Source organism: Phaethon aethereus, assembly GCF_964289735.1.
Source record: "Phaethon aethereus genome assembly, chromosome: 5".
Classification (NCBI taxonomy): domain Eukaryota; kingdom Metazoa; phylum Chordata; class Aves; order Phaethontiformes; family Phaethontidae; genus Phaethon; species Phaethon aethereus.
The window spans coordinates 63,093,841-63,120,135 of NC_138579.1; the positions used below are offsets into that span (position 1 = coordinate 63,093,841).

Sequence of the window (26,295 nt, forward strand, 5' to 3'; positions counted from 1 at the left end):
TGTTTCAGGAATATGAGACAGTGATGAAAGGTCTGGACCGCAATGCTCCCTCTGTCCCCCCGCAAAATACCCCCCAAGAGGCTCAGCAGGTAGACATGTGGAAGAAATACATCCAGTGGGAAAAGAGCAATCCTCTACGTACAGAAGATCAAACTCTCATAACAAAAAGAGGTAATTAGATGTTGCGCTAGGACATGTAGAATAGTATTTTTTAGCTCCATTAATGATCTCCAGCACGAGTAACAATGTGATTTAGTGTTCAGGGATCATGCTGGAGCAGAAGTTGATCAAGTTTTGTGACTTGTGTGGGTGGTTTTTCTAAACTGCTATTTAGTTTTTGCTCAAGCCAAGCTGAAAGTAATACCCGGATTTGGAGGGACGGTGCTATAGTCGTGCACCACTGAACTTTGACTGGAGGTCAGGAAACGGTGGATCACAGCCTGGTGCTATGGCTGATGTTCTTGAATGAATTCTGCTGCTCCCTCTATGGAAGAGTCGGGTTTTAGCTGCTGGTTATGATTCATAAGGTTCCCAGCAATATAAAAGAACTGCAGTTGTGATTATTGTATTCAAAGCCAATTAGTGTCAGTATTGTCTGATTTATTTGCTGGTTTTTGTATTTCATACTTCCATTTCTGCAATAATATGCAAGGAGTATTTCTTACATTTCCCCCCCTAGTTATGTTTGCCTATGAGCAATGCCTTTTGGTTCTGGGACATCACCCAGATATCTGGTATGAAGCTGCACAGTACCTCGAGCAATCTAGTAAACTGCTAGCTGAAAAAGGGGTAAGCAGATTGCCGTCGGTTTTCTTTCTTATTTCATTTGACGTGGTGTACTGTTCGTTTTTCCTCAAATACTTAGAACCAAGGAGGGGTGTGTGAAAAATATTTAGCACCATAAGTTGTGTCATGTTCAGAATTTTAAAATTGGGACTATTTTAAGAAATAAAAATATTTGTATTTGAGATAAGAATTATGAAAAACTATTTCAGTGTTGGCCAGTTTTAGGTCGGGGAGGGGTTTGGCCTGATTTTGTGATTGCCTAAGTACTGGGGAGATGATTGTCTCTTTATTGGAGCACTGCATGGAAGTTCACTGGGACTTTTCACACAGAGAAGATATTCCATAGATTGGCCTTCATTGTCACAGATGCTGAACAATTATATTATACTTATTTTATAACAGGACATGAACAATGCTAAACTTTTCAGTGATGAGGCTGCTAATATTTATGAAAGAGCGATCAGCACTTTATTAAAGAAGAATATGCTTCTTTATTTTGCATATGCAGATTATGAAGAGGTGAGCAAAAATAGTGATGTACTGACATCAAAACCCAAAGACATCTCTCATCAATAATGTAATTTATTTGAACATACTGAATACACAGAATTCTATAGAATTGATTCACTGATTCTTCCAGCCTTAACCTCATTCAGTGTTTCTGAGACTGAACTGACAAAATGGAGGGGAAAAGCCCATAATGTGAGTTAGAAAATTTTTGAAAATCTACTGTCTTTCCACAGAAATATTGAGTACGGTATTTTTCAAATTACTATGAAAGTGACAGGCTGATACATTTACATTTACTGGAGGATCCGCTTCTTGACTTTTAAAACGAGGATGAAGAACACCTTTCCTATCCTATTCTTGGGGGTTTAGTGTTTGTATTTGTGTGGCTGTGAGGGAAGATGGGAGGCACCCTGCAGCTTTCTTGAGAAATCTCTTTACCCAGGCTATGACCACATTGCACAGCCTCCGTAATGCGTAATGCCCCGACAGCGACTGGTCTTGCACATGAACCAGCAGGAATAAAGGCCATTTCCTGCTGATCAGATGAGGACTATGGAATCCTCTGCAGGATGTATTTTGCCCACTTACCATAACATGGAATAGTCTTTACAGGACAACAGCAAAAAAAACCCCCATCCTTTTTCCCTTAAAAGAAAAAGCCTTCCTTGGTTTTCAGTGCAGCCTCTCGTATCCTAAGCGTACTGGTGATTTAATCTTTTTAAGGTCGCACAATACAACTTGGAGGGCTGCAGCTGCCCGGGAACAGAGTGGGTTATTTGAAACGCGTAGGTTGGCGAGTGAAGAAGGTGAAGGTTTTCCTAGCTGTCCACACGTTACTTTTAGGAGCATGTAAAGGGAGCAGTCGTCTTATCCCAAACACCTACAATGGCAGTTCTGCTGCAGTATTACTAAATTACAAAAAGACTTCAGAGATTCTTGAAAAGCAGGTACCTAAGCACTAGTGAGAAATTAATGTGGGAAGAAATGACTGCACAAGACAAAAAATGCATCTGAGTAAAGGATCTGACATACATAGTGTTCAGCTGGGAAAAAAAGGAAACAGAAAAATGTTAGTTTTTCCCTCAGATTGATTTTTGCATTCTCACAGGTGATTTGCAGTGACATTACTAAGCAGTCTGTATTTCCTTTTTATTTACTTAGAGTCGAATGAAGTATGAGAAAGTACACAGCATATATAACCGACTCCTGGCTATTGAAGACATTGATCCCACTCTGGTAAGATGATCCCTAGTATTGAGTTTTTCTGCATTTGCACGGATAGTCACCTGAGTGCGTTCAAAGAATGGGGAAGTACTTACAGGAGTTCATTGGGTCACTAGGATGATTGAGCAGGGGCAGTACTGAGATGACAGAATTAGATTAAAATTTCAGCAAGGCTGGTAATTACAGCCTTTAATCCCCTTAGCTACACTAAGTCATGTGCACTTTTTTCCTCTGTCTCTTTTGGAGAATCTCTTAAAACAAGCAATGAAGATGTAAGATACTAAAGATTTCATGACGCAGCTCCTAAGAATTGGTGTATGTTTTATTGGCTCAACTGAAATTTCATTTTACCTCCCCTTAACTGATTAAAAGCATGTTGCCTTTGCCCCTTGTTCTCCCTACATAGAATTACACCGTACTGTGTACATGTAGTTTGCAAATAAATTTGTAATGCACCATGTAAGTATCAAAGAGCATTGCTGTGCATCTGCTTAAGTTATATAGTAAACAACATTGTCTGTAGCGCCAGCTGTGCTGGTCCCGGAGAAATGGTGTGAGAAAGTAACCTGCCCTCAAAAAGTTACTTAGTTTATCAATAGCCACAACTGAGCATGAGAAGGAAAAAGAAGGTCTGAGATCTAAAATGAAACAACAGGTCAGGGTCAGAAGGAAGGTACTGACATGTTCTCTTCGTTAAACACAGATCATAATGCTTCCCAAATACACGTTTTCCGAGAAACCACATACCAGTTCCTCCTATTTGAGGAATGCTGGTTTTTGTGATCTAATTCAGAGTGGAGGAAAGTTAAATCCCAAAGAAATGCAAATCACAAATTGGCCAGGGAATTAAATAGCACATTCGTTATTTCCTTGATCGGGTATAAATATTTGCAGACAGGATGATTTGTATCTTGGACTGTATAATGTACAGTAAACTGCCTCATCAGGCCTTTTGGCTGTTCTTTAGCCTTATGGATGTCTTAACTTAATTGGAGAGTTACCATTTTTACAAGAAGCCTCTTGTTCTCTGAAGGCACCAGCTTATGTAAATTATATTCACCTACTTACCTCCCCTTCCTCGAAAAATCTGTGTCTTAACTATTGTCATTTTGGGGGATCAGTCATAGTTATATTCCATTTTTTGAAAAGAAGTATATAAAAAGCTTTCCCCTAGTATTCATAGCAAAACGACATAGAGGCACAACACAGTCTTGTTTCTATTATGACTTATTAGCTGTATTTTGTGAGTAAAGGTTATTTCAGATATAGTAAAAAACTTTATTATATCCTAGTATTCTTTGTTAGCACTGACACTATATAAATATTAATATGTACCTTAGGTTTATATCCAATACATGAAATTTGCAAGGCGAGCAGAAGGCATAAAATCTGGAAGAATGATATTTAAGAAGGCAAGAGAGGATGCCCGGACCCGCCATCACGTCTATGTTACAGCAGCTCTAATGGAGTATTATTGTAGTAAGGTAATCACGTACGCTTAGCTTGATATTAAAGAAGTGTCAGGAGGGTGCATAGCTCGCTGAAACGAGCAACGTTTTTGTTTTTTTTAATGCTTGCAGGATAAGTCTGTGGCCTTTAAGATTTTTGAGCTCGGGCTGAAAAAATATGGGGACATTCCAGAATATGTACTAGCATATATCGACTACCTTTCTCACCTTAATGGTAAGCTTTAAAATTTGAGAGGTCTAATGAAGCATTAATGTGCCTTCTCTGTGAGAAGCCAAGTTCTTTGTGTTTTAGTTTTAATTCTTCTTGAAGAGCAATGAAACCTCTTCATAAAACTCAGCAATTAATTTGGAAAAACCCCTGCTGTTTTGTCCTTACCGAAGTTCCAGAAGCGCACTGATGTTAGATCTTGATTCCACTGAATAGAGGAGAGTGAACTTTCCAAATTGCAACTCACTTGCATTGCAGCGGTTTTACTGCATCTGCTGTGGACAGTGGGGAGCACACTGAGGAATCTAAACCCCCAGGAAAAAGATCTACAGGAGGTTGAAATCAGCCCGAGAGGAGCGGTGGGTTAGAGCAGGGCTGGGGCGAGGCGCGCAGCTCCCTGCCTGTGCCCGGGCTGGGGAGCCCTGGGCAGGAGGTGGTGCTGCTGGTGGGAGCTCTCTGGGGGGATTCCCTGGGGCAGGAGTTGATAGTGATGTCAGGAGAAGCCCAAGCTGCTGTGGGGAGCAGGGGCTGACAGGGAGCTTTGCGTGGAACTGCCCTGGTCCACGCTTCACAGGGAATTAGGGGAGAGGGAGAAGAGCGGTTCATAGCAGGCTCTTCCTCTCCAGTCCTGTCTGACAGGTAACCATTAAGATTTTCAGATTTCTTCAGATATTTCTTCAAGTATTCAATACTCTAGCTCAGTATTTGTAGTGTAACAACACAGAGGTGTAACAGAATCTGGGTTTTATTACGAATTTCTAGCTCAATTTCGTGAGCCAGCCTCCATGCCGCTGGTGCGAGCAGCGGCTGCGGGTAGCTGTGCTGCTGGATCTTCTGAACCTCCCAGTGCGTTCTGTAGGCACCAGGCACGTGAATCTCTCCTGTCAGACTACAGTGCCTTTTTTTTTTTCTTCCCCAGACTCTGAAAGTTTGAACGGATTTAGAGCTGTTTTTCGTCCTCTGAGCTGTAAACAGAGATTTTTTTCAAGTCAAAGTATATTTAATTTTGTGAGAAATTATTTTAGGCCTACATGAATATTTGCAAAGCCTTTCCATAGATGCCATCAGAAAAAAATTATCTTAAAACTTGCCAGTGTATTGCTCTGTCTTAGCAACCCAGCAGACTTTACTGAAAAAAAAGAAAATTGATCACTGAGGTCCTGTAAATGAAAGATATGGCCAAATACCCAGCGAGAGAGACCAGCAGTTTTAAGAACAAAGCCACCAACCGCTCCATTCCCCCAGCTGGCAACGTACGAAGGCTGGCTGCTCCTTGGGAACCAGCTCTAATAATTCTGGGAGGACTTCTGAGGAATATACAAGTATATTAATACTTCCCTAATTTAAAAGGGAAGTAATGAATTGAAAGGCCAAATGTAAAATTACCGAGATATGCCATTGTGATAATTAAAGAAAATGGAAAAATCAGAGATCCTGAAGAGATGCCAACCAATAGCTGTGCTGTTATAAAAGAATCTGTATTAGGATCGGTTTGTTGCTATCAACAAAACTAGACTTTCAACTAACAAATTCACAGCAGAATTTAACATTGGTAAAGTTTTATGTAGGTGTTCGTATTTTTTTTTTTTTCTACTTACTGAAATTCAAGTCAGAATGTCAGCCTTATTATTTAATTCAATGTACACATTTCTCTGAATGGACATGATTTTAAATTGTCTTTAATATATTTTACTCAGTGTGATTTTTCTTTTTTCTTTCTGTTTTTATTTAAAGAGGACAATAATACAAGAGTTTTGTTTGAACGTGTTTTAACTTCAGGGAGCCTTCCACCTGAGAAATCTGGGTACGTCTGCAAAAGCAGTTTCGCTACACTAAAAAAGATACATAACCCCTTTCAATTCACAAACATCCCAAAGAAATTAGAAAAATGAACAGCAGGACAAAATTAGGTGCAGATGTTCCTTCCTTCCTCTTCATTGCTGTCTAAAATAGCAGCAACTGTGACAGATTCATGAAAGTTCCTATCCCACTTGCAGCGAAATTCATTAATTTATTGACTTTAAAACCTCACTGATGCAGGATTGTTGAGGATAGAGTGCAAAACCCTCCCGCGTGGGAAGGATTCAGTGGTCTGAGCAGGTGGCATGGCTGATGACATGTGTTGCTCACCAAACAGATGCTTCAGATAGATGGGGAGAGGGAGCTGAGAACATCTTTCAGGGGCATTATGATAGAGAACGGGAGCCAGGAATTTATTGAGAATGCCGAACAACTCCCAGCCAAGCTGAAAAATTGAAAATTCCCAACCAGAAAAGACTTGGATTAACTCACTGCCACATTTTCATTACTACTTTTTACATTTATTTATCTGAAAAAATGCTTCCCGAACCCTTTGCAGTCCAAGTGTTCACCATTACTAATCTGGTAGACATAGACATCAAAACTAAGAAATCAAACACCACACTGCTGTGCGCATTCATTCTGCACTTTAATTCTGATCTTCTGTGAGAAATATTTTTATGTCCATTTTAAAAGTGAGAAAAACCAAGAATTTGAAAGCTGAATCATCTTCTTTAAAGGTGAACTCCAAAGCTAAAATGAAAGTTGAAGTCAAATGTTGCTGAAGTTATATATGAGATTTTCCACAGAGAAGTAGGAAGTAACTATATGTACTTTGGGATATGTAAAATTCTGATGTGCTGCCTATTGTGTTATAGGGTATTGCTCTTGCCTGCTAGAATATGCTAGTCTATGCAGATGAACTAAATCATAATCCACGTTGAAAAGTCCTTCACATATCAGGACCAGAGTGAAATTTTGTATAACGGGATGAGCAAAGCCTATTTGTGCATCTTACATTGATGATAAAATCTTACCTCAAACGCTGAAGTCATTTACACCAGTAATCCTTTCCATAACAAAGTCCTTTATGATCCACTAGATTGGAAGCTTTTACAGAAATATATAAGGCTCTGGGAAGGTAATGCATGTTACAGATGCCTCTGAAGTAAATAATAGGAATGGATGTGTGTTCCCAGATTACCTGCTTTGAATCTCTCCTCTCCTGTGTTTTTTAATTGGGTCGTGATCAGTAATGCTTTCTCCTTCAGCACCTGTCTATTTATCTGTTCTTTTGCAGGGAAATCTGGGCTCGGTTTTTAGCTTTTGAAAGTAACATTGGTGATCTAGCTAGTATACTGAAAGTTGAAAAACGGAGGTTTACGGCATTCAAGGAAGAATATGAGGGTAAAGAAACAGCTCTGCTGGTAGACAGGTATAAGTTCATGGATTTGTACCCTTGCTCTGCTAGTGAACTGAAGGCCCTTGGTTATAAGGTAAGTGGATAAGAACACTTAATTTTACTGTTACTCTTTTCAAACTTAAGCAATTCCTTGGTTAGGATTTGCCTTGCACTATTTTCCCTTGATAGAAAAGCAGGTAGAACAGGCCTGGTATGCCTCCTCCTGGTTGTCTTGTTGGGCAGCAAAGTGCCAGGCACTGCAGGCTGAGGGCAGAAAGGAGCAAGGAATGCGACTGACAGATGCAACTTCATAGATTCGTATTTACCTCTCATCTTCCCATGGAAAGGTCAATGTGCGAATGCCATCACCACTCGGCTACAGGCCTCCACTTCAGACTTAAACCTGAGCTCCTTCAAAAACCAAAATTCTTTGGAAGTTTGTAGAATCAAGTCATCTGTATGAAACAGCACTGGCTGCCCTTCCGCTCCAGCTGGCAAAACTCCGCTCACTTCACTGAGAGCCGTATCAACACAAACACACTGCAGTCCCAATGATTGCTGCAAATGGCTGGGGAGAATTATCTATGGACATCAGTGGCTGCCTGCTTTTTTTCAGTTGTTTATTACTAAACGGCTAAAGTGCTTCGGTGCTGCTATTCGGAATTTAAAGTCTAGGCCAGACACCTGTATCTGGTGGTCTCCCATCTCATGTCTGACCACATGTATTTTAACTACTACTTTAGTCATGTGGAAGGCCATAACACTTTGGAAAGCCATTATAACAGGATAAAATGTTGAGTTGTTTGGGCTTTTTAAGCATGATGTAAAATTGGCTGCCAGAGAAGCAGAAACAGCTCTGTTGTTGGAAGAACTGCTGTTTCCCATTTGCATGAACGGGAAGACAGCCTTCAATTCATGTCTCAAAATAGTGCCTCGGCTGCTGTTTATTTCTTACACAGAAAAGTAATCTTTAAAAAGCATAGAACTCATCAAAGTTAGCAAAGCAGCTGAATTGTTGGTCTTCACACAGTTGTAAAATAATCTGATAGGCGGAAATGAGAGTCACATTGAGCCACTGGATGCTTTTATCGCAATCGGGACAAAGTTATTTTGAAGTTACAGGTGCGCTCACAAGAGAGTATGTCTTGATAAATGCACGCGAGGTAGCGTGTACCAAAGATGATTCAGCCTGATTTCTGTTCCTTGTAACATGCCAAAGTATAATCCTATTTGAACTGATGCTTTGCATGCCTGCTGACTGCCTTATGCTTGGTTTCTTCTCCAGCTAAAGCAATCTAGGGAATGAAATGAGGGAGAAATGATAGTTGTGAAGGCCTAGTGGTCTGCACCTGTTCATCTAAATCTTTTTAACCTGAAAACAGGAGCCACTCAAAAATGACAAATACAGTCCCATTCGGTAACAAAAGCAAGTGTTTCCACTCCCAGCTGGGACACTGTAGGACTAAAATGTTTGATGAAAACATGCAAGTTTTGCCCAGATGGTCTTCTAAGAGGACATCTGAAATTATAATGGTGACAAAGTGAGAATAAGTGACTGGTCTAGAGAGATGTTCTGTTCTGTAATTTAAGCAAGCAATGTGCTCCTGCCAAGTTCAGTGCTCTCTAACTGGCTCTCGCAGGATGTCTCCCGTGCCAAGCTGGCAGCCATAATTCCAGACCCTGTGGTTGCACCTTCCATCGTGCCTGTTCTCAAAGATGAAGTAGACAGAAAACCTGAATATCCAAAACCGGACACTCAACAAATGATTCCATTTCAGCCAAGACACTTAGCACGTAAGTCAGATCTTCAGTCGGAAGTGATTATACCGCACCCGGCAGCAAGCTATTAACCTCTGTGTTTAGCAAACCTAATCACAGAGACTTTCCTAGTCTTCAGCCATCTAAACATGTACTTAAATTTTAGGCTGTTATTTAATTGGCTTGCTAAAGGTGTATACATTTTACTTAATACTAAGGTCACATGGAAACAAGTACAAGTAGTTTGGGGTCTGGTAGATGGTAATAAGCTGTTACACACACTGCTCATAGACCTCAGATCACTAACTAAACAATATGTAATTAGTAGAGGCAAAAGTGACAGGGTAGTAATTATTTGCATTAAATAATAATGCTGCAAAAGCAGTTGAATTCCAGCTGTCTTGCACTGGCGTCATACAGTTTTTCTTTCCACAGCTCCAGGTTTACATCCCGTCCCAGGTGGTGTATTTCCTGTTCCACCAGCAGCTGTAGTTCTCATGAAGCTCCTGCCACCTCCTGTTTGTTTTCAGGTTTGTTTTAATGAATTGTGAACTCTTCAAAAAGTTGTAGAAGTGATTCTGTTTTGACAGAACCACAGTATGTATCACTCTAAACTTTTTTTTTTGGTAACACATCAGGGTCCTTTTGTTCAAGTGGATGAGCTCATGGAGATATTCAGAAGATGCAAACTGCCAGACAGTAAGTTATTTGTTTGCTCCGGAGTCTGTGATAGTGCTGCATATGACTTTGTTTTACATATGCATATTGCTGTCTAAAAGCCAGGCCTCATTTACAGATGTGTAATTATTAAACTTAAGAGTATACTGTTGAATTGTCTACATTTGTAGGTGGGAATCTACACAGAGATGTTTGTATGTTTAACTGTGGGGAGATCAACAAAAAGTCAAAATGCTGAAAATTGCCAGCTGCTACTTTAATAACATTTTGGTGGTAACCATTAAAAAAAAAATAATTAAGATTTGCAGAATATCCTTTAAAAGCAGCAAGACATTATTTCTAGCAGCACTGTAACCGTAACATTAAATTACAACTTTGCAGTACAGTGAGGTCATTGGTAGGCATAACTCTGCACGTTGTTGCAGTGCTTGAGAACAATTCAAAAGCAGTGTTTTCTGAGCTCCTACACAGAAGGTAGAGTTCTGAAATATAAGCACAGGACAGATCCACAGTCCAGGCTTTATGTAAACTATGGCGGATGATAATATGCTACTTTTCAATCCCCTCAATTAGCTTAAGGAGCAAATGAGCAGAGAGAAAACAAGCTAAGACTTAATTTCTTTTAGAGTGAAAATAAAACATCTATTTAAATTATAAATGGTGTTTTTGAAGCATTCTCTGTTGATAAGCAGAAACCGACTTGCTGTGCATACTTTCTGATGAATCATGAACTGCTGCTATGCTGTTTCCCCACCAGGAAAGGGGAAGCTTATTAAGCTTGCAAATGACCTCAATACTTGTGTAAAGGGAGGTCTTGAGCTGAAGCAGCAGCATTTATTTTAGAAATAGTGTGTGCCATAGCTCCAAGTTTTAGACAGCCCAGGCTTAATTCTTAACATTTACGGGGGAATGGGGTAGGAAAATGTCTCACGTTCCAGAAATCTCCACAATGTACTGATCTTAGTGTCCCCATTTACATGCTTATTTCTAATCAGGGAATTTAGTTTCACAAATTAAATTAAGCTTTCTCTCTTTCTAAAGCTGTTGATGAAGCTGTACGAATAATTACTGGAGGCCTACCTGAAATAGCTGTGGAAGGCAATGGACCCGTGGAAAATAATGCTATGCTCAACAAGGCTGTTAAGAGACCACATGAAGATTCTGATGACGATGAGGAGAAAGGATCTGTAGTTCCCCCTGTACATGACATTTACAGAGCACGACAGCAAAAGAGAATCCGGTGAAACAGGTTTGGAGTTCTACTGTGATACACAAAGACTTACATTGAGTCCATCAGTTTCTTAAAAGTCAAGCATTTAAAAGGGACAGCTGCAAACAAAAAAAAAAATCTTGAAAATGGTTTCGTTACTGTGGTGCCTCTTCTCCCATATGGTTCTTTATCCGAAAACAGCCAGAACAACCTTAGAATGTGCTCTAAGTTTTCAAAACCAAAAGTGCAAAATGTCAAAACTGCATTTTGTTCTTAAAGGGTGTTCACATCTACCACTTGAAATCTTGTGGGTTTTCAACAGTTTTATTTTAAAAACTGGATGGCTTATACTGGTGAAGCATTTTTAATTCACATTTTCTGGAAAACAGTTGTTCTCAGTTTGTTCATGTAGTGTCCTGCCTTATTGTTCGTTTTTATTTATGGCAGAATGTATGGAATCTGTTTTGTAGTTGAAAATGGAAAAAAACATTCCTTTAAAATAAAAGGATATCCATAACATCATGCCTCAGTCTGGTTTTATTCAAACACAACAAGTTACTTCTTAAATATTACTCAGCCACTTCAAAAGCGATGTTAACAAGACCATCACAGGAAATTTATCAGAGCATACAGAGTAGAATTACCTTTTTTCCCCATTTTTCTAGGGGATATAGTATATTTTTGCTTTTAATTCCATGACTGTTTAAAGAAGACAGCACCATAAGACAAACTGGGTACATATTCTAATGTGGATTGTCCAGGAGTACTAGCTAACACTGCCTGTTCCTGGATAACTGCATTGGTCTTCCACTTAATAATAATGTACAAAGCTAAACGTTCCTACATTAGCTACATAGGTTAACCTGTGATTTTTCAAACAAGCTAACAAAAACACTATACCAACTCTCCAAGCAGTTTCTATGCACACTTTAGATTTTAACCTGTCGTGGACTCTTCAGAATTGCACTCTAAGACTGTAAGAACCGCCAGGGTCTACAGGAAATTCACATGCTCTGACAAGCTGAAAAACACTCCTGCTGCCAGCAGCAACTATAGGTCAGTGCTCCCACCTACCAGACTAAACGGTGAAACAGCGCATGTATAACCGTATCAACATTCACGTGGAGGTAGGGTCTGGCCTTACCACTCCTAGCATTTCTTTTTTGCTTTGCCACTTAATTGTATCTCCCTATTTCTTTTAAAGAGGATGTAGAAAAACTATTTGTCAACTGCTCTCATTAAAAAAAAGCACCCGGGAAAATCACTAACATGATCTGCACTTGTGGGCATTTATTACATTCTCTTTATACCTTTACTGTTGCAACCCACCCGCGGGGCACTCGCTCCCACTGTGTGTACTCCCAAAGGTGAGACTGGAGCCAGATGCGGATACTGCGCTTTCTCCTACATGAAGCCTCTACTGCGAGGAGAGATGGGACTCACTGCATCAACCCTGCGAGCCATACGCACGCACCAGTGGCAGCACAATCCGTGCTTCCATGTCAGAGTAAGCAGGAGCTGGCAGCCATGGACATCCAGACCCTGAATTCCAGAAGTGGAATGGGAGCAGCCATCTCCTAGATTTAAGCAAGTACAATTTTATCTACTGATAATGCAGTCCCGTACTTTTCTAAGGATGTGGTTTCACCATGATGTTGTTCTTCGCCACATCCTCGAGATCATCCCCTACAGCATCTAAATTTGTGTAGTACACATAATTCACAGGAGCCTTTAAAGGCAGCTTGTAGGCAATACTAAAATATAAAATAACAGCAGCAATTTATAACTTCTGCAACTCTCATTTAATAAAAATGAAAAGAGTCTCTGTTATTTCTTTAGAGCGCTCTAGCACTAATGTTTCTGGTAGCTCTTTTGTTATGCAGACTACTGAATTGTTTGAAGCTGTCTTTTGAGGTGGATCCTGCACTAATAACACAGTACAGTAAGCAGATGCAGCAGTCTTGAAGACCTCTGTAGTATCCTTTGCCAATTCAAACTACGAAATGGACCACACCCAAAACCTACTCAGAACTCTTTTTTTTTTTTTTTTTCTGGCTAGCCAACCTACTCATTTTTTACTTACTTATCAAAGACAGACATCCATTTTACTATCAGAGTACATTTAGCCCAGAGAAAAATCACTTGTCTGAGCTGGTGATCTCTTACGGGGTTTTGGTGGGGAAGGGGTTTGTAACAAATGAGAGAACACTTGTTTTATTGTTGCACAGGCTAATATGGAATAAAAGGTCTTACTTACCTCACCTTCCTCCAAACTCAGAGTTAGCGCAGTTACATCCACGCTGACATTTAAAGGAAAATGGGGAAGGGAAGCATCAACACTAATTCATAATCAAGTGCTTCCTTCTAGAAGTTCTGTTATTCTGGTTGACTAATTGATTAATAAAATGAACCTGGATGTGAGCAACAAAAGGGACCTTTTATTTATTTCACATAACTTGTTGGGTTGTTTTTAAAGATGACAACACGTTCTATCTTGGATAGTCTAGTACTTGAGACACTGTTTATAACTATGAACTTTGCTTTCATAAAAATCAGCCAGTTTTGATTACTGTAACACAACCTTGTGCTCAACTAGAGGCAAATTTCAACTCTACTTACCTCCTAGCTGAGTTTGAAATTGCAATAAGGCTGTAAGATCACTGAGCTCTTTGTGAACACACCTATACAACACATAGCTAATTAAATTCAAGACCTACAACTATTTTAAGTTTCAAGAACACCTCTACAAAGTGAAAAAAATCTTACTGAAAATATTCCCTGTATATTCAAACTTACATCAAATTGTTCACTTCTCACAGTACATTAAAATCACTTATACTTCCAATAGTGCTCTGCACTTCCTGGATATTTTTGAAGATATGATTGAATATGCAACCATCTCCAGCTGTAGTTTTAAAAAACAAGTAAAATTTTCAGCCTGAAGTTTCACACAGTTTAAATCCACCTTCTGAAAACGACAAAGATTTACTTTAAAATTAGTATTTCACACAAAAAGGAGTAAACTACTAGCAAAAAAAAAAAAGGTAAGAAATGCCACTTTTATCAAAACATTTTAGCTCTGCCCTTCTGAAGTCTTTACAAGAGATAAATACAGCTGCAATCTATAAGATTGCCACCTTTGTAAGTACTGTACATAGCAGAGGACAGTTACCCAATAACCAGAAAATTTGCTACAAAAATATATTATGTGTTTCATAACATCTGCAGGTAAACAGCAAAAAAATGCTATTAAATATGCAGTAAAATGCAGAAAAAACTAGTAGCCTACCATACTAAGCATAATGTTACAATAAAGTGCTGTTTGGCTTGGTTTTTTCCCCTGTTAGCTTCTCTTACCTAGAATTTTAGCTTACTACTTAGGTCTGTAAAGAAAGAATTTTTTAAAGCCAAATCACCCTTTCTCGGAAGGACTGTTGATGATCTGCTCCGGACTAAGTTAAACTAAATTCATGGAAATTAGAGTACAACACCCTAAAATGAGCCATTTAAATACAAAGTTTGGTTCTTAAACTTGTCCTGCCTAGCATCAGCTCAAGAAATCTAAAAATTCCAGACAGAAAACTACCAAGACATCTCCCCCAGGTTGCATACTTACATTAAAAATGCATCTCTCTCGTCATTTACTTCAGAACCCTTTTTGCAGCTCATGTATTTTCCTCATCAATCATCACCAGTGAACTAAAAGGAACCAGTATTTACATGGAAAGCTGTTTTCCTAGACAAATGATTGGTGCAATTTTTAAAAATAGCTGACAATACCATACTGGTAGCATACAAACTGGTTTTACAATTCTTCTGACTTCCCTGCAAGTCGGGATTCTTCCTTAGTCAGTATTTTGCCCAGGATTGCATCGTAGTAAGGGCTGAAGACCATTTTGTTGTAGTTGACAAGACGAACATACTTGACAGCAATCTCTTCCAGCTCTCTTTGAATAGGGCCTAATCCTCCAGGAACAGCAGGTAATGACTTCTGATGACTCGAGGCAAGATAATTCTCCAGAAACTTTTGAATTCGAGAATCTGGAAAAATTGGACCAAGGGGTTTGGTTTGTTTTCAAAAGAGACAGTCAATTAGAAGTAGTGTAACCTCACATAAAATACAGAAAGCCTGAACATCATAAACAAGTACTGAAACAGATCAAATGAGAAATCATGCATGACATGCCACCAACAGTTTTACAAAGACGGACGAGCGCTCACTTCAGAACAGAGCATTTTTGTCAAAGCATACCTATTAGCTTGCATATGGTGTTATCTGGATTGGCCACTGCTTGGATTTGTCCTTTAAGTACAGTCTCTCTCTCTGCAGAGAACGGTGTAAACCCGTGCTGGGAAAGGCAGCTGTTAACTTCAGCACACACCTTTTCACCAACGGTAGCCAAAGATTCCTGCAGGTTAAAGGAGCTAGAGAATTGGGAGTCGAGCATTACTTAGCTATAGTAGTTATTTGCTTCCCCCCTCTTTTAAAAATAAACTACCCAGTTATAGTTGCCTTATTTATCAAAAGTAATGGAAGAAGCATAATCCAGATAAAGCCAGAACTATAAAGAATATATATGTATCTGTGAAAAAAGAAATTGTGATATAAAACAAGGAGGTAGGATAGCATTAAAGATTCCCAGCCTGAATGATCCATACAAATAAGAGCTGACACTCTGCCTAGACAGACAGCTCCAACATGCAGAAAACAGTTATCAACCTATAACGTGCAGAGCAATCATTCTAGATCGGCAAGTGGCTTACTGCACCGCACTCAAATTCTCAAGGGAGCCTGGCCCAAACTGTCAGCACGGTTAGCTGCTTGCACTCTCATGTGCCAACCAGGCGTTATGAAAAACATACTCTGAAAAAAGGAGCAGGTACATATCCACAAAGACCAAAGCAACAAAAGACAGTTCTGTCCAAGTAAGCTGAATAAAAATTGTCAGCCTGGGCTCATAAACAGCCCTCATCACCTCCTCTACACATTCTGCAGTCCACAGGCAGCGAGAGGCTTAAACTTTACTACTGTGAAAATAGAGCTATGCCTGCCTCCATGAGGCTAGGATTATTCACTACTCACGGCAGATGCATTCCTGTCAGTAGCACCTTGACAATGGTTTTGATTTTCTCAGCAAATCCAGGCATATCAACGAGTGCCGAGCCTGCTGCACTGAACGTGACCAGAAGGACAGTCCCAGTCAAGAGGAGCTGCTCCAGCTCCAGCTGTATTTCCTGAAAGCGGGTCTGGTCCATTAGCACTGTCTGCAAAGAACGAGGAAGCCAGCACAGAATAAAGTCAGAATGCCGGGCTGTGAAGCAACGGTGTGATGCCTACCTACTCACAGCAGTGGAGGCAAGACAAAGACACAGAAAAGAGCAACACACCCTCAGCAGGCAAGTAACAGGAACAAAATGACAAGAATTAACTCCTCTTTTCCAACTAAGTAAGTTTCAATACTGAAAAAGAAGTACCAACAGGTACTATCCGATAGGTAACATTGGATAATAGAAGAGCTAGAAGAGCTCTCAACCAAGAGATATATGTTTTAGTATTGTACTTGTTGCAAGGCTACAAATCCAAGCAGTTTCTGTTATATCCCAGAAATAGAAAAGTAAAACAAGCATAGAAATCCATTTTTATGTTAAATACCTACTTCTGGAAAAGGCCTGTTTACATGATCCCACTTTAGGAGCTTCAGGTAGGCCTGGTTTTGTACAGCAGTGGAGCACAAGGCAGAAGCTCCACCAGTGGCACCATCATCACTACAGTGGGGAGGCAACATTTTACATCTCAGCTTTGCAAGATCATCTGCTGCTTCTTGCAACCACCTTGTGACAAGGTCTAAAGAACCTGGAAGAGCAGGGGGGAAAAAAATGTTACGAAAATGCCTTTTCGAAGTTAGTTTTTTCCACCAATAATTGCCAAGTAATCCCATTAGTTATTATTACTAATACCCATGATATCAGTTATTGACATGCATTTCATTTATTGCATTAAGCACATCATCAAAACCAAAATTAAAACCACACAGCTACAGGAAATCAGAGGTGGGATGATGCTAGCTAATTGGGCCCTACACTGTATTGAAATGAAACTAAACTCCAGTGTACTAAGTGCAGAACTTTTGTTCCAGCAGATTTTTTTTTCAAACCACAGTTTTGGGGCACAAGCTGTCATTCACCATATGAATTCTAGAACTTATTAAAAAAAATTGATTTCTTTTCATAATCTACAAGCAAAGACACGCAGTTTACTGGGAGGTCAGAGGGGAAGAAAGAAAGGAACAAAGTCGTACTTGGCTGTTTCTCAAGAAACTCCTGAAACTTCTTTCTTTCATATTCAGCAGACTGCTGCATTAATTTTGGCCTAATACTACTGACAGCGAAGTTTGCCATATCCATTTTCATTAGGTCTAATACAGAGAAAATTGCTCTAAACAAACAAACAGAAAAAGTTATTCAAGGCTGCAGATGTTTAAGAGGTACTATTTACAAGATTTATTACAGATTGTCTAATGAAAGAGCAAAAACATGCATGGGAAACATTAACAGGGTGCTTAACAATTTAAGAGCATGAGACAGAGAAAAAGCTTGAGCAAGCACGTACATGCATGCGCCTCTTCCAAGTAGGAAATAAATCTTGCTCTCCTGTAAAAAAGCCCCTATGGAATTAACTTTACTACCTCTATAGATTCTATTTCCCAGGATATGCAATATCGTATGTTGAATACATTAAAAGACGTCTGGGTTTCCAAGCTTGTATACTATCTCTGTTGGCAGCCTATAAAGCCAACCTCAGTGGGAAGTGAATAATCAGACCCAAGGGGAAAAAAAAAAGAAAAAAAGAAAAAAGAAAAAACACCTTAATTTCAAAGCAACCTAATTCCTGCTGGCAATATTTCTGCCAAGTCAATCCTGAACTCTTGGAAGCTTATCAAATTAGAAAACAACAAGGTTAATAAAATTTCCTCTAACTACTGAGACCTTGAGCTGTTCAACTGAGAACACGGTGGCAAAGCAGAAGCCTCTACGCTCCCAGAGGTGGTACGTACACTCCCTCTAGAACTGAAAGGGTATTATACCAGGAGCGGGGCAGGGAGTAAAGAGAGCTTAAGTTGGGGGGGAAAAGGAAGAACTAGTTGGAGAACAATAATACCTTTCTCCTATGTTCCTGCTTGCTTTTCTTCCCATTCCTTCTGCTGTTGGTATTAAATTCCAATACAAACCAACCATTCACCTGCTATCTTCAGGGTTATATGCATTTGGCATTTAAGAAAATGTCCTTCAGTGACAAACAGGAGGCCAGACAAATACTCCAATTCACCAGAACAAAGAGGGTCCTTGTTAAAGACCTCTGGAGCACCTCTACCCTTCACACCCACAACTACATCCCTTTCCCTATTACTTTTTTTTTTTCCCCCTCCTATAAAGATTTGCAGTTTGCTCTGCTGCAAACACCCTCCACACCTAAAATTATTTAAGGAACTCTCAACATGACCAATAAAGACCATTTCACTACCTGAACAGAGGAACTATTCCATTAATATCTTTCAGTTTCTTAATTTCTTCATCTCGAGCTGGAGCACACAGAGTTCCCATCATTCCAATAACAAATTCGACCAGCTTAGAAATGTCAAGGGCCCCATTCTCTGCCTCCTGTTTTATCAAATCCAGATCAAGAACTTCTGTAATCTGGCTTCTCAGTCTAGTATGACCAGGCAACAAGAAAGACAGGAGATTCTGAAACGGAAAAAGTTTTTAACAGTGCATTAGTACATATCAACTACAAGGATCAAAACAGCTAATGAACCATTATGTTTCATCTCATTCTGTATGATACTGAAGTTACTAAGTGGTAAATACTCTGTAGTACTGACCATACTTAAGACTCCTGTGCTTGGCTTTGTCAGCCCAGTGCTGGGACATCTCACTGATTCTGTAACTAATACCACCGTCATAACATGAAGGAAGCGTGGAATTATGAAACTAGTATTACTTACCTTTTATTCATCTTACATGGTTTTGTATTTGTTTTTACATTCTAATTTGTCCTCTGGGGTTATACAACTTATATATGTTCACAGGCAATGATACAGTAACGAAAAAGATCAAGAGAGTCCTTTAGGAACAGCTAAACTTCAACCACTTTTGCTCATTCATATCAATTCAGTAATTTACCTTGATATCACATCATCTTACCTCTTTAATTTCTCCCAGTAGTTTAATTGCATGGTCATATGTTGGTGGATCTTCCTTTAGCTGAGCTTCCAGACAATCCCAGAAAGCCTTATGCACAATCTCTCTTACTTTTTTTTCTAAGCTGTGGGTAAATATGACCAGTTAAAAAAAAAAGATACTTGTCTCTGCACCACCTTACATAGATAACCTGCAGCTCCTGAAGAACAGCACATAATAATATGAATATAATGTAATGACAAATATATGACAATTAACAGGCAAGAGATGTCATTTTAAAAAATGCAGAAAAGCAAGAAAAACTGGACACAAGATTCAGAACGGCTTATATCCTAATAAAGGGTTACACACAAGCAAAGGCAGCTACAAATTAAAATCCTTGAAAGTATCTGTCATATGCTACCTCTAAAGTAAACAATTGGAAGGAGAAAAAAAAAAAAAAGAAAAAATACCACCACAAAAATTACAGCTTGTCTTCAAAAGACCAGTATTCCATGTTTCTTTCAAAAGCCCTACTAAGGAAATGCAATTCTACTAAGTAAAATTCATTAAGTAAACTAAACAGAAATGAAATATCTTCCCTGAACACAGAAGCTTCTGCATTTCACTGCATAAATACTGCAACTGCTCTGAGATAATTGTTCAGTTTGTGTAAAAAAATAAATTAATTTCACTGCTTCAGTACCAACCCCTAATTCAAAATACTGAAAGTTACTCCTCTTCAGCAGGCAAGGTCCTGTTTACACCAGGTTTAACTTCAGCACCCGCAAGTAAAATGCTCACACAATGAACGCCCACAACAAACACCAGGTTCCCAAGGCTCTGACTCCATGTGCAGCTGGGGTTCAGGCAGCGCCCAGGGGCACTTAGGCCCTGTGGCCCTCTAAGAGCAGCTAATAGGTGTTCTACTGACAGTGCACACACCTGCAAGTACACCCACAACTGCCTTCTCCTCCAACCACTTGTCTACAGGTACGTCCAAGCTGCGGCAGACTCTAAGCCATACACACACACACACACACACACACAAAAACCACTTAGTCCAAGGAAGATTGCAGAATCCCTCTTCAAGCAAAATCTGAATGACTGCTTTTTCTTTTCTAGGTGGTAAATAGCTGCAACCAAAACCCTCACAAAAGCCAAATACAGGGATCTTCTACTAGAAGCAGGCCTGGCCCATCACAAAGCCCAGGCACTCCTGAGCAAGGTGACCTCTGCAGTGCATCTGTTTCTGTGACCAGGTGAGAAGATGCAAACTAGCCACTCTGGTGAACAACTACGGCCATTGTTCCACATCAGTAAGCAAAAACATTGAACCTTCCAAAATACAGCATAGGTCTCCAGCTCTTTCCCTCTTTTTTTTTTTTTTTCTTAAGGGGGTGGGGAAAGAAGAAAGGATGGAAAAAAGAAAACATGCTAAAATCCTTCTTCCCTGAAAAATGCTGAGATAAATCTTATGGCACTGAGGCATACCAGAAAAGTTATCCACTATCAACAGCACATTTTCACATGAGAAATCCGTGTGAACGAACACAGAGCAGACGTGGACACTGAACAGAACAGCACTGTCTTAACTGTGGGACTTTTGATGAAGCATTTATTCTCAACGATGAACTGCCGAGCAGAAAACACCTGATGGAAGTTCCTCCAAAAGATGCTGGGACAAAGAAAACGTAGAATGGGGAGGATGAGCTTTGCATGTCTCGGGCATACTTTCCAAATGTTTGCTTCAGAGGCAGTGTTTGTGCAGGCTAGAGACAGGTCCCAGTTCATGGGACCACACATGAATTGCATGCAACCAGCAAGTAAGGCAACAAAGAAGGACTGGAGCATGTTGCCCGGGTCTAACAGACAAGGCACTGAAAGATGGTGCTGAGAAGACAGATCAAATCATTGCTTGAGCTCTAAACTATCTGAGTCTTGATGGACAAGAGAGATGTCTATTGTCATATGCTAGCTCAGTTAAATGTTGTTGGCCCTCCGCATTTAAGGGGAGATTCTTAATTTCCATTAAGAAATGGAAACGATTCCATTTCCTACCAACTCAGAGGCTGAGACAATTAAACAAAGTAAACAGCAAAGATCCTCATCCACTCCATTCAACCCTTACTCAAAGGCAATTCCTACTGGGACCACAAGGTTCAGTGTATTTAATAGCATGAGCACATTTTCTTTGGTTACTATTGTTTAGCAGCCCATACCCATTAATAAAACACAACGGGTATAATACACTGGTGTCAAAGCTGGAAAGACAGGAATAGTCCAGACGAGAAGGGAAGACAACACTGTTCCCATTACTGCCTTTTCAGTCAGGGACAATTCTAGTTCCAGGCAACATCCTCTCATTACTAAAGCTAATGGGAACCATCATCACCTTGTTTTGGTGAAGACAGGCATCAGATCTTTTGTCTCACTACGACCATTTTCTACAGCGGACAATCAATGTCAGTCTTCGAAGAGCCATCCATAGCATATTCTCCTGCAGCACCTGTGAAGGTAATGTGCTCTGGGGGCTCCCTCTCAAACACAGACACCTACAGACAACACTGGTTCCAATGTAGACCAAGTTTTTTCCATGAGCTATGCACTCAACTTTCACAAATTAACCCAGGAAACACAATGTCAGCCACATCTCTCTGTGTGTGAAAGAAAAAGGAACTGCAGGTGGAGCATCTGTTGAGAGAACTGTGTCAGCTACGCAGGCCCATATGCAACCAGACATCAAGGTCTCTTCTGTTCCCCCTCTCCCCTCCCAGCAGGGGTAGAATTACTGTAGGTCAGAAAGAGAAGGAAAGACTTCAAATTTAAGAAAGGACTAACCTAATAAAACATAGGAATCTCTTCTCCAAAAAAATCCCTTGGAGAAACAGATATTAGACTCAGAAAAAGCTAAAATGATCAGTTTTATCTTACTCCCACAGGCAGTGAAAGCTTAAGAGCTGCTAAGAGCATTACCTGCATCTGCAGCTAAACTTGGGTATTCAGAAGACTGCAGTCTCACGGTACTGGGACAAGGGGACACCAACAGAAATCACACCACACTGGGATTCACACCACACATGCCCAAACTATTACTCCAAGAGGTTCAACTTCACACACACACCCCTTTCTGAGGAAGCAGAAGCGCATGCTTACGTTTCTTCTTATGCTTTCCTATCTTGTGTCAGGCACTGCCAGACAAGACACTAGCCAGGGCCTTTACCTCATCCACTACAGCTGTTCTGCAGTTCTACAACTGCAAATTTAATTTATGTATCTATTTGGTAACAATCTTACCTGTGTTCTGGTAATTCAGCCGGTTTTATCTGGAAGTCTCCATTAACAACAATTTCGTGTGCTAACGCCATGTTGGTTACTCCCTTAGCTGTTTCCATGAGCTCTTCTATTGACACAGGCCGAGGAGGACTAGCTGCAACGTAAATTAAACTGTCAAACAGTTATCTATAAAAGTCTGTGGAAAAAAGTCTGCTAATACTTTTGGACCCTTTCCACCTTCTTGATAGTACAAAGGGCCAAAAGACAGTATCATCTGAAGATTCTTCTCCTCCCCTTCCTCTTTCCAGCTGGTAGATGACACAGGTTTGGAGTATGACAGGAAACAAAGGAATGAACCCAAGTTGATATTCTGGGCTCAGTATGTCACCTGCTTCCAAGTTCCATCAAGCTCTTTTTTAAAAGAAAAACATACCTGACACTCAAACCCCCACTTCTTTAGGATTGCTTAATATCATCTTTCTCCATACCATAGAAAGGAATCATTAAAAATATTAGTATTTTCACTGTACTATTTCCCCAAGTATTGTGCAGATGTTGCCATTTCAATTTCATATTTTTCAATGAAGAGTTTTCATTTCTAAAGCAGTCATCAAACATACCACCAGTAACATTCAGCAATAACATACTAGTACCTAATTATTCTCACTACTTCCAGTGCAACTGGCACTTCTCCAAACTCTTTTTCCCCAGAGGCCATCGTCCAAGTGACAAAGGATGTCAAGACCTAGTCCCAGTACCAATGCCTAAGACTTCTTCCTCTGGCAGGCATTTGGGACTGACAAGGATGAACAAGCAGCTTCAAACTGGGCCCTGGGGCATAGAAGTGAGTAGGAGGAAGCACCAAACCTGACAAAACAGGCCAGTTTTCATTAGGCAGGAGACAAAGGTAGTGACTGACTGTAGAAAGCTAGAAGGTAGAAGAGGGACAGTTTCAGAAAACTTGATCTGCTTCCTGGATGAACTGGAAATTACAGCTCCTAATTGTTCTGGTCTACATAACAACCTCCTGGGACACTACTGCCATTGCTGTAGTGCAGGAGGTGTCACAGCCCTAACAATAAGTCGACATAAAGGCTGAGAAAGTGCCAAGGGTGTAGGCCATGCTGGTTAGGGGAGTAATTCCATCCCTACTGAAGCCAACTGAAACCTGTTGCCACTGATTCTTTGTGGTAAAGATTCCTCCTAGCTGTGCTAGCATCAGTGCAAGCAGTGCGTGTGGGTGCCCTGCAATGCCTTGCCAAGAGTTAGGAGAAGCACCACAGCTCCTCCCTGGTCCAGATATTTGGGAAAGAGGACAAGGCTCGATCATTAGTGTCCTCAGGTGAGGCAGACAAGAATGGCAGGGTTCACCGCAGCTCCTCCAAAAAACATCTAGCGGAGCAGAAGGGGAGAAAAGAGCCACAACAGAATTGCCGTAATGAATTGATTCCCCTCTGTAGTTCATTCACTTCAACTACAGTCCCAGCATAGGAGCGACATACTAACTCTCAAAATAAAAGAAACCAACCAGGGATCTTCATACGCTGGGTTCACTGAGATATGTTTTAGGCAAACTATCATGTCTGCCTCATTTGATAATCCAGTTTGACTGGACTTAAGCTAGTAACATAGAAAAGGTCCTTGAAAAGTAACTGTCCATCACTTGTCTGCCATTCAAAGCTGTTCCAAGTATATACAGTGTGGTTCCAAAGTGCTAATTTTTCATTAATATCTTGCTCTTCTCATGCAGTGCTCTTAAACCCTTATTTCCTTCTGCTTGGAGATTAGTCTTGCATTGACTCTGGGAACACAGCAAGGATTGATATTCTGAGAAGAGCTAGCAGGACAACAAAGTTCACAGCTGAATGAGAGTGCTCTTGTCAGACTGCCAAATGACTTCACTCTTGCAGTGGATGCACTAAAAGCCAAGACTCTTTCATTTACCAAAGAATGCTCTTAAATCATGTTACTTCATTCTCATATTATTTATATCTGCTCCCTTACAAGAGGGGAGGGCTTGAGACTAATGACTTCTTTGTGGTATAATGCAGTGCAAGACTGCGCTATGCATTTTACTTTCACATGTTAATAGCCTCTCTCCATACACACACCACACTTCCTATCAGGCAACCAGCAAGACATAAGAACGTGAACTCCCTCAGAACATCTCCTTTGTGTAACATGACACTAAACACAACACTAAATCTCAGGTAATAATGAACACTATTAAAAACTAAGTAGAATGCAACAAATGAAATGTTACATGCCGAGACACTCCCTTCAGACATTTGAAACTAGTTATCTGAGCAATTCTGCTTCTTTGAATGGAATCCCTGGGACCAGAAAACTTCTCCTTGGTTTTATCTAAAGATCTTCCACAAATCATTGGTAGCCATATTGCATCCAGCTTCTCATGTTAAAAGCAGAATAACAAAGAAAAACATGCCCTAGGAATAAACATAAAATATGCCGTCCTGTTTGGCACTAGAAGTAGTATTAGGATTAAATACACAAACTTTCCATCTGTATTGGGAGGGGGGTGACAGGACATTACTTTGTTGATAACAGCCTGCCTTGCCCCGCAGTAAAACAGAGGCTGCAACAATCCAGAAGGTTCAGCTGATAATGCAAACAGCAGCAACAGTTTACCTAGAACACACTGGAGTAGTGCTCATGCTTTCCATGAGTGCAGACAAGCAAAGGTATCCAAGATACGTGTCTCAGAGCAACATAGTATTGTGAAATAAAATGGGGAGAAAGGTGTTACAAGCGGTTTCAAAGCAAATGATCAGGAGTCACACAATATTTAACTGCAAAACAGTCAAACTTGCATAGAATGCTATAAAACACCATTATTGTCTCCATCAAAAAAATTACAGATTTTTTTTTTTTAATAAAGCAACTTTGCTTACACTTCGGTTTATCATCTCTGTGTGACCCTGGAGCACTCTGTCGTATTCTTTTCCTGACAGACTGATCTGGGTTGTCCAAGCTCTCCTCTTGACCATCTTCCAAACCATTCAACTTTTCTTCACTTGAATGTGGCTTGTCAGGATTCTGAGACATTTTCAGTTGGTTCCTTTCAGAAAAAGAAAAAAGAAGAAAAAGGGAATGAATAAGCATTTTCTGACATGGCTGAGTGGAAAAACATCACCAGGAGTTCTCCCGATTAAGAAAAAAAAAAAGAATAAAAGGAATCTTATGAGGAATTATATGATGTCATTCCCATAATGGTAGGGGACCTGGACTCAGTGACTCACTTCCTGTCTTACACAAAACAGGATGCTTTCAACACAGCTACCATTTACTTAATCTGCATCCCTAGTAAGTTCTCAAAAATCTGAAACTGTTCCCTCACCATAATGCATACAGATGAGAAAGAAAGATATATTTGATTTTCCTTCTTAGGAAGAGAGCAGTAAAATACACCTTCAGAGCAGTGTTACGAACATATTTTACAAAAAGAGTATGTCAAATGAGACACCTCCCCACTACATAATGATAAAGCTTTCTGAACATAACGTACTCCTGAGCCACGACCCGTTCCAACTGCTCAGAACTTAAAAATTTTCACTCTGAGCCATCCACATGCATTAAGCAGCAGGAAAAGGACTAGAGATAAATGAATAAAAAATTCTACTCCCATATTTTCATTCCATGCAAGAGTAATTATTTATGCATAAAATATCAGGATTATTTGTTTAAAAAAACATTAAGACAGTGAAGAACACAGTTACAGTATTTAAAATATTAGTTGATTAAACGTTAAGTATTAAATAATATTTATATTACATCA

At 40.0% G+C, this 26,295-nt stretch overlaps 2 protein-coding genes across 2 annotated transcripts in view; one reads left to right on the top strand and one right to left on the bottom strand.

The window, feature by feature from the left end:
* CSTF3 (cleavage stimulation factor subunit 3) overlaps nucleotides 1-11,079 on the top strand; it is a gene marked incomplete at its 3' end in the record, with an annotated part of 51,688 nt that extends 40,609 nt beyond the window's left edge. Inside the window, exons 10-21 of the mRNA XM_082000353.1 lie at nucleotides 9-171; nucleotides 680-789; nucleotides 1,189-1,305; nucleotides 2,458-2,532; nucleotides 3,861-4,004; nucleotides 4,101-4,203; nucleotides 5,932-6,001; nucleotides 7,298-7,493; nucleotides 9,040-9,193; nucleotides 9,593-9,687; nucleotides 9,796-9,856; nucleotides 10,877-11,079. Of these exons, the coding sequence (XP_081856479.1) occupies nucleotides 9-171; nucleotides 680-789; nucleotides 1,189-1,305; nucleotides 2,458-2,532; nucleotides 3,861-4,004; nucleotides 4,101-4,203; nucleotides 5,932-6,001; nucleotides 7,298-7,493; nucleotides 9,040-9,193; nucleotides 9,593-9,687; nucleotides 9,796-9,856; nucleotides 10,877-11,079 (1,491 nt within the window). The remainder of the gene's footprint in view (nucleotides 1-8; nucleotides 172-679; nucleotides 790-1,188; nucleotides 1,306-2,457; nucleotides 2,533-3,860; nucleotides 4,005-4,100; nucleotides 4,204-5,931; nucleotides 6,002-7,297; nucleotides 7,494-9,039; nucleotides 9,194-9,592; nucleotides 9,688-9,795; nucleotides 9,857-10,876) is intronic.
* A 3,771-nt stretch (nucleotides 11,080-14,850) lies between these two features.
* TCP11L1 (t-complex 11 like 1) lies at nucleotides 14,851-26,065 on the bottom strand (the record flags this gene model as incomplete). The annotated part of the gene is made up of 9 exons (XM_081999842.1): nucleotides 25,412-26,065; nucleotides 22,521-22,653; nucleotides 19,248-19,368; nucleotides 18,568-18,788; nucleotides 17,345-17,481; nucleotides 16,703-16,899; nucleotides 16,129-16,310; nucleotides 15,298-15,470; nucleotides 14,851-15,086 (listed from the first exon to the last, which is right to left on the bottom strand). Exons 1-9 carry the CDS (start codon nucleotides 25,620-25,622, stop codon nucleotides 14,851-14,853), a joined length of 1,611 nt encoding a protein of 536 aa, XP_081855968.1. The 5' UTR covers nucleotides 25,623-26,065.
* Nucleotides 26,066-26,295: the final 230 nt, after the last annotated feature.